Raw genomic sequence first — 13,101 nt, 5'->3', positions numbered from 1 at the left:
CCAAATGTGAGGAAGATTTCTGTATGGTAACAAACAGACTAAAAGAGAAAAAATGTCTGTTGTATAAAATATACTCACTTTCCCCAGATCCATAAGCTCCAATAATTGTACTGGGTGATACTGAGGCAGTGTAGGAAAAAGCTGATGCGCTGCTTCAAAGAGTCCAGAATCCTCCATCTCCAAGGGAAGGTCGTAGGCTGTTCTCTTTCCACTGAGTTTCTGAGCCAGGCTCATCATTGACCTTGTCAGGGCCTTTTTAGGAGGGGCCAGGAAGGATGTGGTAGCCCCATTATTGGGCCCATCCTCCTGGCTTTGTCTAACCGCTGAGACGATGGAAGACACGCTGCTGCAGATGTCCGTGTCCTGGACAATTGCAGCATTGGCTTTGAGCCCTACTGGGGGCTGCCACTGGGAGTAGACATGCATTTCACAGTCCATACCTACTACCAAGATGCCATCGCGCACCCAGGAGAGGGACACTGGAATGGGAGGAGAGCCTTCAACCGAAGAGATGAGGTCAACAGATCGAAGCAGAACCAGGCGTGATAAGCTTTGGTCTTGACTGCCATCAGATTTCAGGCAAAGTTCGGGAGGTTTGCCAGACAGGCGTCCATACATGTACATTTTTGTCCCTATTCCAACAGTCAGAACATGTGATCCATCTTCTTGGGAGACCCAGTCTAAGTGAACTAAGCTCTTATGAATAGGACTAGGGCAGTGCTCGATGGGTAAAGACAAGTCCGTGTTTTCACATGGAGATGGCGTATTGATTGGATCGATTTTATCCAAGACGATAGTCTGCTCTAGAATCCACTGTGAACCCCCTGTGGATTCACATTGAAAAATGCCGATGTAAACCAACTGCTCTCGAGCATTTGCTAGGGAAGGACCTGCAGAGACATTTGGACATTGCTGCACAGTCACGATTGGAGTGACATGATGGTTGAAGTTGGTGGGGTACAAATAAGGTGAAGAAGCCAGGGCGGGAGGGAATGTCAAAAGCCTTTGAGCATTTAGCTGTGGTGTCAAGTTAGGGGGCGTGTCTGGTGTCATCTGCCTATAGGCAACTGCCATCCGTCCAGTGTGACAGCAGCTGACTTGAACGGGATGGCCTGGCACACTCACAGCACTGCAACTGGGAAGCCTCTCTTCCACTAAGAGGGGCCACTCTTCCCACTCATATACGGACTTGTTATTGCAAGATGTTTCAGTCGCTGTGACGTTACACCTCCAGAAACGCACCTTTCCATCAGAACATGAAGTAGCGAGGAGGTAAGGCACACGGCCAGCTGGCAGGGAACACGATGAGCTGAGATGACCTAGAGGTGAAGAGAGTAAGTGCAAGCAATTAAGTTACCAGTAAACTACAGAAATTGTCTGACAATAATCAAGACTCTGTAATATCCCAGGATCAATTGAAAAACCATAGAAAGATTGGTTTGCATACTCTCTCACTTCTACATATACATTATTAGCCCATTTGTTGTACTATTTTCCTATATACACAAGGTTTTGGTGCCATCTTATGTCAACTTAGGTTTTCCTTAGAAAGTGCGCAAAAACTGTTTTTCACCAAACTAAACAATCTAAATATGGAGATTTTCGAATAATCAAAGTTCAGATGTAATTTTATTCATATCAGACCAAGTAATAGACTTCACAATGGGTGACCCCTCACCTGCTGCAGGTGTAACGCTGATGGCCTCCACTCCAACAGGCAGAGGCAATTCTTGGCTATAGAGTCGCTGTGTGACAAGACCAAGCCGACATGCACTCTGCAGATTGGAAGTGCAGGGTTTACTCTTCTGAATCATCGGCGAACTGAAGGCATCAAAGTTAAACACAGAGCGGCTGGTTGAAGCAGATGTGGGGGCGTTTTGTGGGGAGAGTGTCTCATCTGCAGGTGTGAAAAAAGTTCAAGTCAAACTAACTTTTTTTAGATCTCTTCTTTCTCAGACCTTCTTTCCACTTGCACGGATGTATTAAAAGGCTCAAAATATGACATCAATATCTAAGAAAATAGATAAACTGAAAAATTCCTCTTATACATATAACTTCAAGATAACTGACAACTCAACTGTACAGACAGTTAAAACGAGCGCTTTTTCTACAAGTATACATACCTATGGTGATGGGGTTAGCCGAGAGATGAAGATGCCACATCTGTAGTAAGGAGCGACCACTAGGTGTTAATTCAACAACCACAAGAAAAAAACTTGCTGTGAACGTGTGCTTGTTATAAGCTGCAAGGAAGAACCCAGATTATTAAAATGTCGTATCATCTTGTGATAATTTTGTTTGAACAAAAAAGAACAATTCTGATCATATATGTTTTATATTTAAAAAAATTGTCCATACCGGCATGAGATGAATGCGACATTTGGTGCGAGCTGTCTTGTTTCTCACAGCCAAGTATTAAATCCTCCTCAAATACATGCAGGAGCTGTGTCTCCTTTCCCTGCTGTAGAGGACAAAATCACTTAAATCTTGATGCCAAGCTCCATCTGCTGTGCAGCAGATACACACTGACACACGTGTTAACATTATATACACAAACATAAATAAAAGAAAGCTCTAGGGCATGCAGGACATTTTTGTTTCTCTTCATGGTTGACCTTTCACAGAGAATCAACGTTTACTACTGGTTAATTGCGTGCCACAAAAGCTACTGGAGATTTAACAAGTCTATGCTTTCACAAAGATCTGTGCACATGATACAATTGTCATTGACTTCATAGCAATTCTATATTTGTAAAACAACCAGTTTTAATTATTTATCCTGTTGATTTTTCCATACTCTTCACCGACAAATGACTACTTACAAAGTCAGTAACAGCATCCAGCTCAATGATACACCCTGGTTTAGCGGTCGACTGCTGACTGACGATGTTGAACACCTCACCAACGTATTTCTATGGTATAATAGACAGAAATGAAGCAGTGAGAATTCCCAATTGTAACAATCTAGTTTCTCAGTTCTGATGGGGAGATGAATTGCAATGAGTGTTTCAAACTCCCGTAGTGGCGTTGACGGCACCCTGTGGACTATGGAGTATAGTGGTGGTAAACTCACAGATATCTCAGGATTGGACAGCTCGCTGAGAAGTTTCTTGGCTTCAATAACCGCCTGATAGAGCCTGAGCGAGTGGCCGTCACTTGCAACGAAGCAGGCACTGGGGGAGTTACAATATGCACCTGGTGACAGAAAGATTCCAATTTTTTTAAAGGTCTCTAACTGTTCAACAGAAATCCAAGGCAGCAGTAAATGCAATTAAAACCAAAATTTACATACCCAAACAGCTGCTGGGAATGAGAGTGGGCAGCCAAGCTACATTGGCAAAAGCTGATGAATGAAGAGAATTGATCCTCGCCAATTCAGATACTCCGCCGGACAGAGACAGTGGCCCCACGGGGTCGACCCGCCACAAAATCAGCTCACTGTAGATAGCATTGGGATCTTGGGAAACCCCACCCAGGGATAACCGGCTGGGCCGTGAGCCGTGGGAAACAGAGAAGAGCTCTGGCGGGGAAAGGATGCTATCCACCTCGGGGGTTCTCAAAGCATTGTGGTGTGAGGTGGTTAGAAGCAGAGGCAGTACAGAGTGGCAGGCAAGGTCATTGAGGTGGAAACGATGACCGCAATATCTTGACTTGTGAGAAACACTTAACACTGTGGAAAAAGCAGAATCCTCCGCAAAACTCACGCCCCACTGGTTGAGGGAGCCGTCGTCATGCTTGGAAATCATAAGCACGTTGGGGGTGAAAATACTCAGTCTGAGACTGCTGCTAGGGGCGGTTTTCCCTTGACGGCCATAACTAATAAGCACAGATTTAGTCTGACGCATTGTGTTCCCAGGTGGTCGTCGTCTGCCGTGTTGGATGGCCAAATCCACATTCTTGTTACAAGCATACATGATGACACTCTGACTGAGTGAGATGGCGTCCCCTGCAGGAAATGCCACAGGTATACGAGACACGAAAGATACCTGGGAGGGGAAAAAAATTATTACCAAGTAGAATTTACAACTCAGACTTGGCATAGAGAGGGGCTCAGGAACTATGAATGATGGTAAATGAGATAAACTTGACTGAAAGTCTTAAAAGTAAATGATAATATAATTGATGCTTAAAGGCAATGGTTCTTCCACCTCTTCATGTGGACTTATTTATCTCTCATGAGTTTCCAACTGCTAGGGGAAAAAAAAAACAGTGTTTCACTGATATCTACCTGAGCTTGTCTGAACATTCCAGGATGATATTCATCTAGCCAGTCCACATTCCAGACCAACAAGGAACCGTCCATGGGATGGATGCTGAACAACATGTCAGCTCCTTTGTTCCACTCATCCAAAAGCACATTTACTTGGTGCTCCATTGCCGCCAAGTGGGGTGCCATGGCATTAGGTCCTTGAGGCTCCCTTGGCCTGGTGCTCGCTTCATCTTCTAAGTTATCTTCATTGTCGAGATCTAGAAGTCAAATCGAGATTAAATAGAATAAAGGAGGAATGGCAGAGTGGTGATAAGCAACTCAAGCATAGTAAATAGTTTGCAAATGCAGAATTCATTCATGTCTCAGTACCTTCTTGAGAGTATTCGTTTTGTTGCTCCAGGCTGCCACAAAATTGCTGCAGGAAAACTTCCATAGCTAATGTAAAATGAAGCTCTTTGTTGTTGAGCCAATGGACAGTGAAAAGACCTCCAGGCTCCTCATGCTCGCCAGCACTCAGGGACGATATGGAGGGAAGAAGTGGAATGTCTGCATTTGAGGAGAATGTTAATGCAAACAAGAATTAATACAAAGTCATGCTGAAAAGAACTAAAACAAATAAAAAGACAAAACCTCCAGGCCAGTAAAAGTTACAGGCAAAAAAACTTAAATAAATAAATAAAGGGTCCAATTCACAGCCAGCACAACAGCCCATTTGGAACAACTGACATATGCATCTCTCTCTCATTTTTCTTTTTTAAAGAACAAAAATTATGGGCCTGGAAGTAGGAGCCCAGTTTTGAGCAAATCTTGGAAGAGGAACATATGATGATGACTCCAACCTGTGGCAGGGTTGATGCTGGCCGCAATGTGAAAGTGGCATAGTGCATTGGCGTGGGGAAGGTTGTTGCTGCCCTTCTTGTGGTTGTAGTGTCGGTTTTGGTTCTGAGGCAGGCCGCCAGTGGGCGGGCATTGTGGAACCTCCCGAAAAAAAGAGGGCTGAAGAAGTAAAATTATGCAATTAGAAGGAATCTTAATTAGTTGTGTCACAATGTATTGATCTGGATTGATGTAGCAATTGATAAAACAATCAAATTGATCAAAATACAAAACACCTATCAACAATTTATTGATGAACAGAAACAAACTAGTGGGAAAAAAAATGAAATGTAACTAGTGTTAAATGTGTACATATAGGTTTAATTTTAGGTATGTTAAAAATCAAATTATGGTAGATTTATTAATACTAATCAATACCATATTGTTATCCAAATAATCTGTAATGTATTATAATCCTATTATCAAAAAACAATGTAAATAATAATGCAAATCTATACAAGGTGAAAACTACCCAAAATTTAGCAGCAACCTAGGTATAATAACTTCATGGATTAAAGTCAGGACACTCGTGTGCTTACTTCCTGTGCTGTTCCATTACAGGCTTTAGAAGAACCAGTAGATCTCTGCACATCACTGTGCTGGTTACCATGGTGACCCGATAGGAGACTATCCCCCGGCAACATCGTCTCAGCCCAGAGCCGGCAAACACTGTCCTTACAGCTGGTAAGCAGGACATTACACACTGAACTCCTGCAAAAAGACAGGACATTTCAAATCACCCAAAAAGATCAGTGGAGGTAAAGTCAAGTTAATTTCAGGAGAGGGTAACCAGAGTGGAAGTTTCTAGAGTCCAACAATTTGGAGTTCAGTAATCATCGAATTGGTGTAATGCTTTTGGTAAAATCACTGCAGCGTTTGGGCCATGTTATCAGATCATATTCAGCCAGTTGCTCCAAAGTTCATTGGGCACAATACAACAGCAGTGGCAGGGATGAAACAGAGCGTTCAGTAATAAGCTTGAGACATCAGGCTGTCGTTAACGCTGAATGAATTTGGAACAAAATAATAAAAAGTGACTATTTGATTCATGATTAAGCTCATTTGTAAAATGCCCGAGTGTCTGAGGTGATAATTCCTTCTCTGTTCAAACTATTTGGATATCAATCCCTTTAACTTTAATTCATATATCAGATGTTGGTCATCTTAATTAAAATCCATTGTTGTTGGATACAGAGCCGGAATGCAGAAAATTGGCTCATGACTTAAACATTTATGAGTGTGGCTTCCCTGAAGCAACACTGCCATCTATTGTTAATATGTCCTCAGTCATCCCACTCACATGTAATGCCAGTGGCCACAACAACATGTCTAAATTAGACTTCTGAAGGACACATCTTTATCTTAATTTATTTTATTTTATAAAACCATCTATATTGGTTAAAAGGCCTTGGCAAGTTTTAGAAAAATAAGTTAAATTTGAGCCCTGAATTTAACAACAAGCTGTCACTCGTGAAAACACACACCACCAACTGCTTTAACAATAAATAGATTAGTTAAAAAAAATAAAAAAACAACAATATTTTCTAAATTTGGTAATATACGTGTATACTGGTGTAACTCAGTTAAAAACCAATGTCCTTCAGAGTGAGTGTAGTGTGAAAATAAAAAAAATTAAATCTACAATACGGCTGGTAAAACAGGTTCTAAACAAAGTAGTTGACATTTTTTTGTTTTAGCCGCAACTTCATTGTGGAAAGCGTAGAGGTTTTAATTGAGTTGGAAAGGATGCCAAAATGTTACAAGTGGAGCTTGCGTACCGTGGCATGTACTTGCTGGTCTTCCTCCAAGAGAAGCCAATAACAGAACGTGGATGGGCCAGGTACACAAATGAAAATGTCAGCTCTCCCGTAAATTCGACATTGGGTTCTGGAGGGCTGAAAAGTCGGAAACCTCCCGATTTCCACTTACTAGTGCTGTACCACACTTTAATTAGGCAGTCATCCTGAAACAGGACAAATACAGGACTTGAGTTATATCTTTCTTTAACAAAAAAAAAAAAAAAGATAAGACCAATTTAGCAACCAAATATTTTCAGAGTAATCATAAATAAATTGCTGAAAATCTCACCTGTCCGCCAGTAGCGAAGAATTCTCCATCAGGGGAAAATTTCATTAAACTGACTGGGGAGGCAGTTCTGTAGACAAATAAAGTTTTCATTTCCATTATTATTTAATGCTATGAATTAGCACAGAAATTCAGAAATGAGTAAAAACAACATTAATACTAATCAAATAAAATAACAATACAACTACTGACAAAATTATCATGATTATATTCTGATCATAAAATGTCACAAAAAAGTTTAGGCTCATCGAGTATCCCCAAATCTACTGGAAATACTGCAATAAAAAAAGTAATACTTATTTTCCATGACTTACTTGCTTTGCCAAATACACCCCCAAGTACAATGGAAATCTTGTATTTTTGCCTGCTTCCCTATCTCATTATGTTGTCCACCATCTAAATGAGACCATAACTGCAGGCAAGTGGAGCCTGTTAAAAGCATGCTCCCTGCACAGATAGCACAAGCACACACAGAATCAGCAACAATCATGTTAAAAGAAAGGAGAAAAAGCTGGATTGGAAAATAACTAACAAAAACCACTTTGTAAAAACTAATGTATTGAAAACAACAAACTGAAATAGGCTGTACCTTTGGGGTGCCATGCAAGGTTGCGGACCATAGACTGCAAGGCAAACTGGACACTCTTCTGCCATTGATAGTTTAATTTCTGTGAATAAAAAGAGGCAAATAATTACTATATACAGGGTAAAATAGGTGATTAGGCCACCCAGCTACGTACAGCTATAATACTCAAAAACAATGAAATGAAAGAGGGACTGTTCAAAAACAATTATGACTTTCTTTATTGTATTTACAAATACTTCTGCATGTGTTACAAAAAGTGTGACGAATGCAAGGATACTATTGTATTCATGGCTTGTTCTGATGGGGATTATTAGTGTAATAGTAGAGGAAACTAGTATAACAATATGCCTACTTTGTTTCAGATGGTGCTTCAAGTCATTTCTAAGCCCTAAAAGACAGTAATAAGAGCTTGATTGGAACTTATATTTTATAAGTGAAATGGATACTCACTGTCATTGATGTGACTTTTGGTTCTGGATGCTGAATTGGCTCAAAGATGCATACAACGCTTCCATAGGAAGCTGCAATCTGTCACAAGAATAAAATAGTAAAGGTATTTATTATTAAGGCTTCCAAGACAAATACTGTTTACAATTAAATTGTTAAACAAATAGTTTAGAGCTACCAAACTAACAAACACCAGTATTTTATTTTAATATATGCGCAATAAAATTGCTTTTTACTATTAATTTGTTGTCTGAACTGCAGGTTGGAGCAAAATAAATAAATAAAAAGGGAAGACCAGTTCCATAATTCCAATGCAAACAACAAGGTAAAAATGCCTCATGGCTATAAAAAGATAATGTTGAATCAGCTCATCCAAACTTCTTAGTGAATCAGTCAAAACTGCATGAGCTTTCCATACTTAATGCTCACGAGGTTTAACCCTCTCTTACTGCTTCTACTAAGTGTGATTGATGGTTGTATAAAGAGCTGTCAACATGTCTTGATGTGTTTTTTTAAACAAGAAATGGGCTAAGAGAATATGTTTGTGGTTGCAAACCATAAATAGAATAAGGAAATCAACAATCTGCACTTTCATGCTGTGATCCCATCCATTTTAATCAAGATTTACTTTGCAAAGATAAGGTTTTCAACCACTTTCGACGCATTTCCTGGTTTGAATATGGTTGCTCACCAAATTATTGCCAATACTCAATAAGAACTAAGGGATGTCACATTTAAATTCAATAAAATCAGCCACATATAAATGAAAATACAGTGCCAGGTGGAAAAAACAACAACTAGGAGAGCTTAAAAAAGGACCTTCTGGGTATGTTTTTTCAGTAATTATCTTGCAAACTCGATAAAAGGATACCAAAGATTAAAATAATTAGTCAGAAAAAAAATCAGGGGAGTTGACCTTTAATAAAGCACAGTCGGTACTCTATGATAAGGTGCCATGAGGCTATTATGCAAAATGTCAAATAAACACACACACATTTCTCGCTGATCTTTTAGGTTTTACTCAGTAATAATTCTAAGTGAACACACTACAATCATAATTAAAGTCATCTTTACTTCCTCTTTACACAGTCACTCCAGGGGGAATTTTACTGAATTCGACAGATTGGACTTCAATGAGTGACATTTCATAGTTAATTTGTTTGTAAAATAAACCAAAGAAGCACCAAACACAGTTTTAATCTCAGTTTAGATCTTTTGCTGTTGGCTATTGATGAGTTGGTATCCACAAGTGATGCATTAAACAGGAGGTTCCTTTGGCGCAGCACCCTCATCCATATTTTATTTAATTAATTTTTTTCACCACCGTGTATGGAACAATGGTTAATAAGTGTTATGTAGGAAATTGCTCGGACACAAACAATGCTGGTATAAACCTCCATAAATTTCCATCTCACCAATGAGAGTTGGGTGAGTCCTTTTAATACCTCCTTGGTTTCAACTGTGCAGTGGCAAAACACTACAAAAAAAATTAGGTATAGGTGTGAGTATATATGATTAATTTTTAATAACTTTTTAGTCAGTTATTGAATTATTGGGGAAATATTTTTACAGCATTTTTATTGGCCGGTTCCATCTTTGTGTAACTGTGATTCTAATTTTGAACAATTGGCCATTCATGCAAAGGGTTGCTAAACCCTGCACACTTGAGACATGTGAGAGGTCAGTTGAGTACGGCCAAATTGCTCAGAATGCAGCATGGTGAAGTCATTAATAAGGCATTTCAATGTAAAATGTTGCTGGGTTTATAATTGAGGAAATGTTTTTTTTTTTAATATTCATGCAAAATGTGCAGCAATTTGGTGAGAGAGCCAAGATGTGTAATCTTCCAAAAATATAAGGCCAGCTCAGCCTCAGAGGAATTGGATTCAAAATTACGACTTGAAAGAAAAGCCTATGTTAGCAAATTGTATTAAAGAAATTAAAAGAGGCTTCCGTGAATGTTCTTTATTGATACGCAGTATCAATAATTAATATGCACAGTAGATACATGAAGTAAATGAACACTCAATTGGTTTTATGGATGACAATTTCAGGGAGGGTAAACAGCCACATTTGTCAAATGGCAGGGATTACATTAGGCAGGGAGATTATAATACAAGGACATTTTCATTATTTAGAATATTATGAGGTTTTCTGGCCATGAACGGAAACAAGGATTTTTTTTTTAAGTGGAATATTATGAGAATCACAATAAGTACATAGAATTTGGCCGAAAATGTTTTCAGAAAACGTCAACTGTTATGAGACTATAATCTGAAACAATATAATATTACATTAAGAAGATGTCATCCTTTAGTGTTTCTGGTGTTTTTTTTTTAGGGAGGCACAAATGTAGGCACAGGTCAACTCTATTATGTTGACAAATGTTCTAATCTGTGCATGACTTGACAAAAATGTTTACAGTTCTCATTTTATATTTGGCCAAAAGGACTGATACAAAAACAACAGCAGATTATCTGTAAAGTCTTGATGTGTAGGGATAAACAGCTACTTTTATTTTGCCATTTTCATTTTCTTCTTAATAAACAAGGCCTATGACAAACATTGAGTCACAAGCTGTGCTGTGATGGAACTAACACCATTATTATTCAAAAGGGCATACCTCTTGTAGGTATTAAGCAGAAAATTGCTAAAAATATCAGTAAATGTGATAAAAATAAAAATAAATGACAACAGCTAGAATTTGAACTGACCTGTCCTCCATGCAGTGAGCAGTCAACACACCCCACCTGAATATTTCCATGTTTGGCTCCTGGGATGATCTGGACTCTTTCAAAGTCACTGCCCAAAATGACCACATCACAACCAGACGCATATGCCTAGACAAAAAAGTGAGAGCAATAAAAGAAAGAGGTAAGAACGTAGTATTCCATGGCCAAGAAACGTTATTTGTTATCTTAAATCAGCCCAAAAAATGCACCAGCCCACCAGATGATGGTCATTACACCCCTGCTTGTAAGCCCCCAAATATAATGGAATGAAACAGGTAAGAAACTGACATTTTTCCATGTCTTCTGTAACTTACCGTGAATGGTACATTGTTGACACTCCCTACAGAGAAACAATTGTCTCCAGGGTTAACCGCCCCAGTGAGGACTTGATGAAGATTCATGACCCTGCTGAATGCTCCCTCCACCTACTTTGTAACAATTGTCTTCATCTTCATCTGTGGCCTAAAATGTGTTAAGGCCAGGCTCTAGAGGGAAAGGGGCGGGGGAGGCAAAGAAAAGAGTGATAAAATATGGGAATACAATTTTTAAAAAGTTACATGACAGTCAGTGGACGTGTAAAAGATGCTTTGTGTACACACTAAACTAAAGCCTTAAGAAAGTTTATTTTACATCTTCCAAGATGATAACATCTGAATTTGAATTTAATTTGGACCACTTTCAGGAAGATGGGTATTGTGCCACAGGTATGTTTTCTGGAAAAGGTCAAATTAATACATAATTATGAATTTTTATGACACTCAATTGAGAAAACAGGAGAAATGACTCTGATTTCTGGTATCCACAATAACTGTTCCAACTTTTAGTGGTACAGTCTTGTATTGCAATGTTAAAACTCGAAAGTTTGCCTTAATCTTTGCCTAAAATAGTCACAAAATTGTAAAAATAATTTAAAAATAAAACGTCACTTCCTATAAAAAGGGTTGAAATAGACAGCAAATTTTAGATCATGTTTTTTTTCCAAAGGAAAATCCCATCCTTGGCCAAATATAGGTTGGAGAAACAACATATGAAGTCATAGGGGATGTAATGATGTGTCTATGCATGTGCAATTACCCTGCAGAGTTTTTAATTGGGATATACATATTTTCCTAAACACCTTTTGTCATTTGAGAATAATGTAGGCTTTGAAATATAGATATTCATCCTGATGCTTGTGCTGGCATGCACGAGAAAAGGGTCAATTGCATGTCCCGTTTCCTGTGCTGTGGCCTCTCACGTGATTGGTCGCCAGCACATTAGAAACGGGGACTCACAACAACCATTTTAGACCCAAACACGCACTTAATGTTATCTTCTCATCGCATAAGTCTTTCACGAATCGGCGTGGGTACTCGGCCTTTGTACTGATTTTAAACACAGTCGTAGGAACTTGACAGTTAAGTTTATTTTGCAAGCCATCTTTATGAATGTGAAACTAGTACGTGCTCACCTTGGTTGGGGTGCAGTTTTGTATAATGTCCCACCGATGTCTCTTCCAATGTCAATGCCTCATCACCCGATCCGATTTATTTATATTCAGGGTCAAGTGTGACTATCCGATCGATAGGTTCGAGTCGGTATCGATTCGATCTACTCACTTAACTAGCATTAGCGCGATAGCCCATGGATTTCTTTTCCTGCTAGACGTGACATGGGCGCCATCGCAGCATAATTGATGCATATTAAGATCTCACATTTGCTCCAAATGTTGCGATTTCTTCAACGCTACCTAACAAGAGGCAACGTCTCGTCAAGGTTAGCTAAGAGGAAGCTTCATCGGAGAAGGCTATGTTGAAGATGCGTCATGATGATACTGAGCGTGTCGGCAACTGCATTCTGGAACTTGTAGTATTTTTGAGTAAGGGGGGCAGTGACGGACCGGTTCGCCAGTACAAAATTAATATTTACAGTATTTATTTACTCTGATCTTGTTTTTACTCTGCCGTGTTTACATGCCAACTAAGAATATGCCAACTACAAATATTTATATGTTCTTTTGTTTGCTTTGTTGTTGTTATTTGTGCGCTTCCCTATTTATTTATGTTGTGAGTACTTATTATGGTGACTACTTATTTATTTATTACTTATTTATTGATTCATTCTTTATGTGTTTGTTTGTTTTTTTGTGCACTTCGTGGTGAAGCTTTAAATCTCATTATGCTTGT

General features: G+C 39.1%; 1 protein-coding gene across 2 annotated transcripts in view; it reads right to left on the bottom strand.

Moving 5' to 3' along the window:
• The window catches only part of dmxl1 (Dmx like 1), a 35,870-nt gene extending 23,115 nt beyond the window's left edge, over nucleotides 1–12,755 (bottom strand). For both annotated transcript variants that reach the window (XM_077716132.1, XM_077716134.1), the window contains exons 1-19: nucleotides 12,387–12,755; nucleotides 11,251–11,421; nucleotides 10,919–11,044; nucleotides 8,208–8,285; nucleotides 7,761–7,839; nucleotides 7,486–7,618; nucleotides 7,175–7,241; nucleotides 6,865–7,049; nucleotides 5,626–5,797; nucleotides 5,050–5,206; nucleotides 4,580–4,756; nucleotides 4,229–4,467; nucleotides 3,293–3,986; nucleotides 3,074–3,195; nucleotides 2,823–2,912; nucleotides 2,359–2,461; nucleotides 2,124–2,243; nucleotides 1,679–1,897; nucleotides 79–1,319 (exon numbers count right to left, since the gene is read on the bottom strand). In XM_077716132.1, coding sequence (XP_077572258.1) covers nucleotides 79–1,319; nucleotides 1,679–1,897; nucleotides 2,124–2,243; nucleotides 2,359–2,461; nucleotides 2,823–2,912; nucleotides 3,074–3,195; nucleotides 3,293–3,986; nucleotides 4,229–4,467; nucleotides 4,580–4,756; nucleotides 5,050–5,206; nucleotides 5,626–5,797; nucleotides 6,865–7,049; nucleotides 7,175–7,241; nucleotides 7,486–7,618; nucleotides 7,761–7,839; nucleotides 8,208–8,285; nucleotides 10,919–11,044; nucleotides 11,251–11,337 — 4,089 coding nt within the window. In that variant the 5' untranslated portion in view covers nucleotides 11,338–11,421; nucleotides 12,387–12,755. The remainder of the gene's footprint in view (nucleotides 1–78; nucleotides 1,320–1,678; nucleotides 1,898–2,123; nucleotides 2,244–2,358; nucleotides 2,462–2,822; nucleotides 2,913–3,073; nucleotides 3,196–3,292; nucleotides 3,987–4,228; nucleotides 4,468–4,579; nucleotides 4,757–5,049; nucleotides 5,207–5,625; nucleotides 5,798–6,864; nucleotides 7,050–7,174; nucleotides 7,242–7,485; nucleotides 7,619–7,760; nucleotides 7,840–8,207; nucleotides 8,286–10,918; nucleotides 11,045–11,250; nucleotides 11,422–12,386) is intronic.
• Nucleotides 12,756–13,101: the final 346 nt, after the last annotated feature.

Source organism: Stigmatopora nigra, chromosome 4 (genome assembly GCF_051989575.1).
Source record: "Stigmatopora nigra isolate UIUO_SnigA chromosome 4, RoL_Snig_1.1, whole genome shotgun sequence".
Classification (NCBI taxonomy): Eukaryota; Metazoa; Chordata; class Actinopteri; order Syngnathiformes; family Syngnathidae; genus Stigmatopora; species Stigmatopora nigra.
Note: the sequence above shows the minus strand (reverse complement) of the source record. Positions and strands in the feature narration are given on the sequence as shown.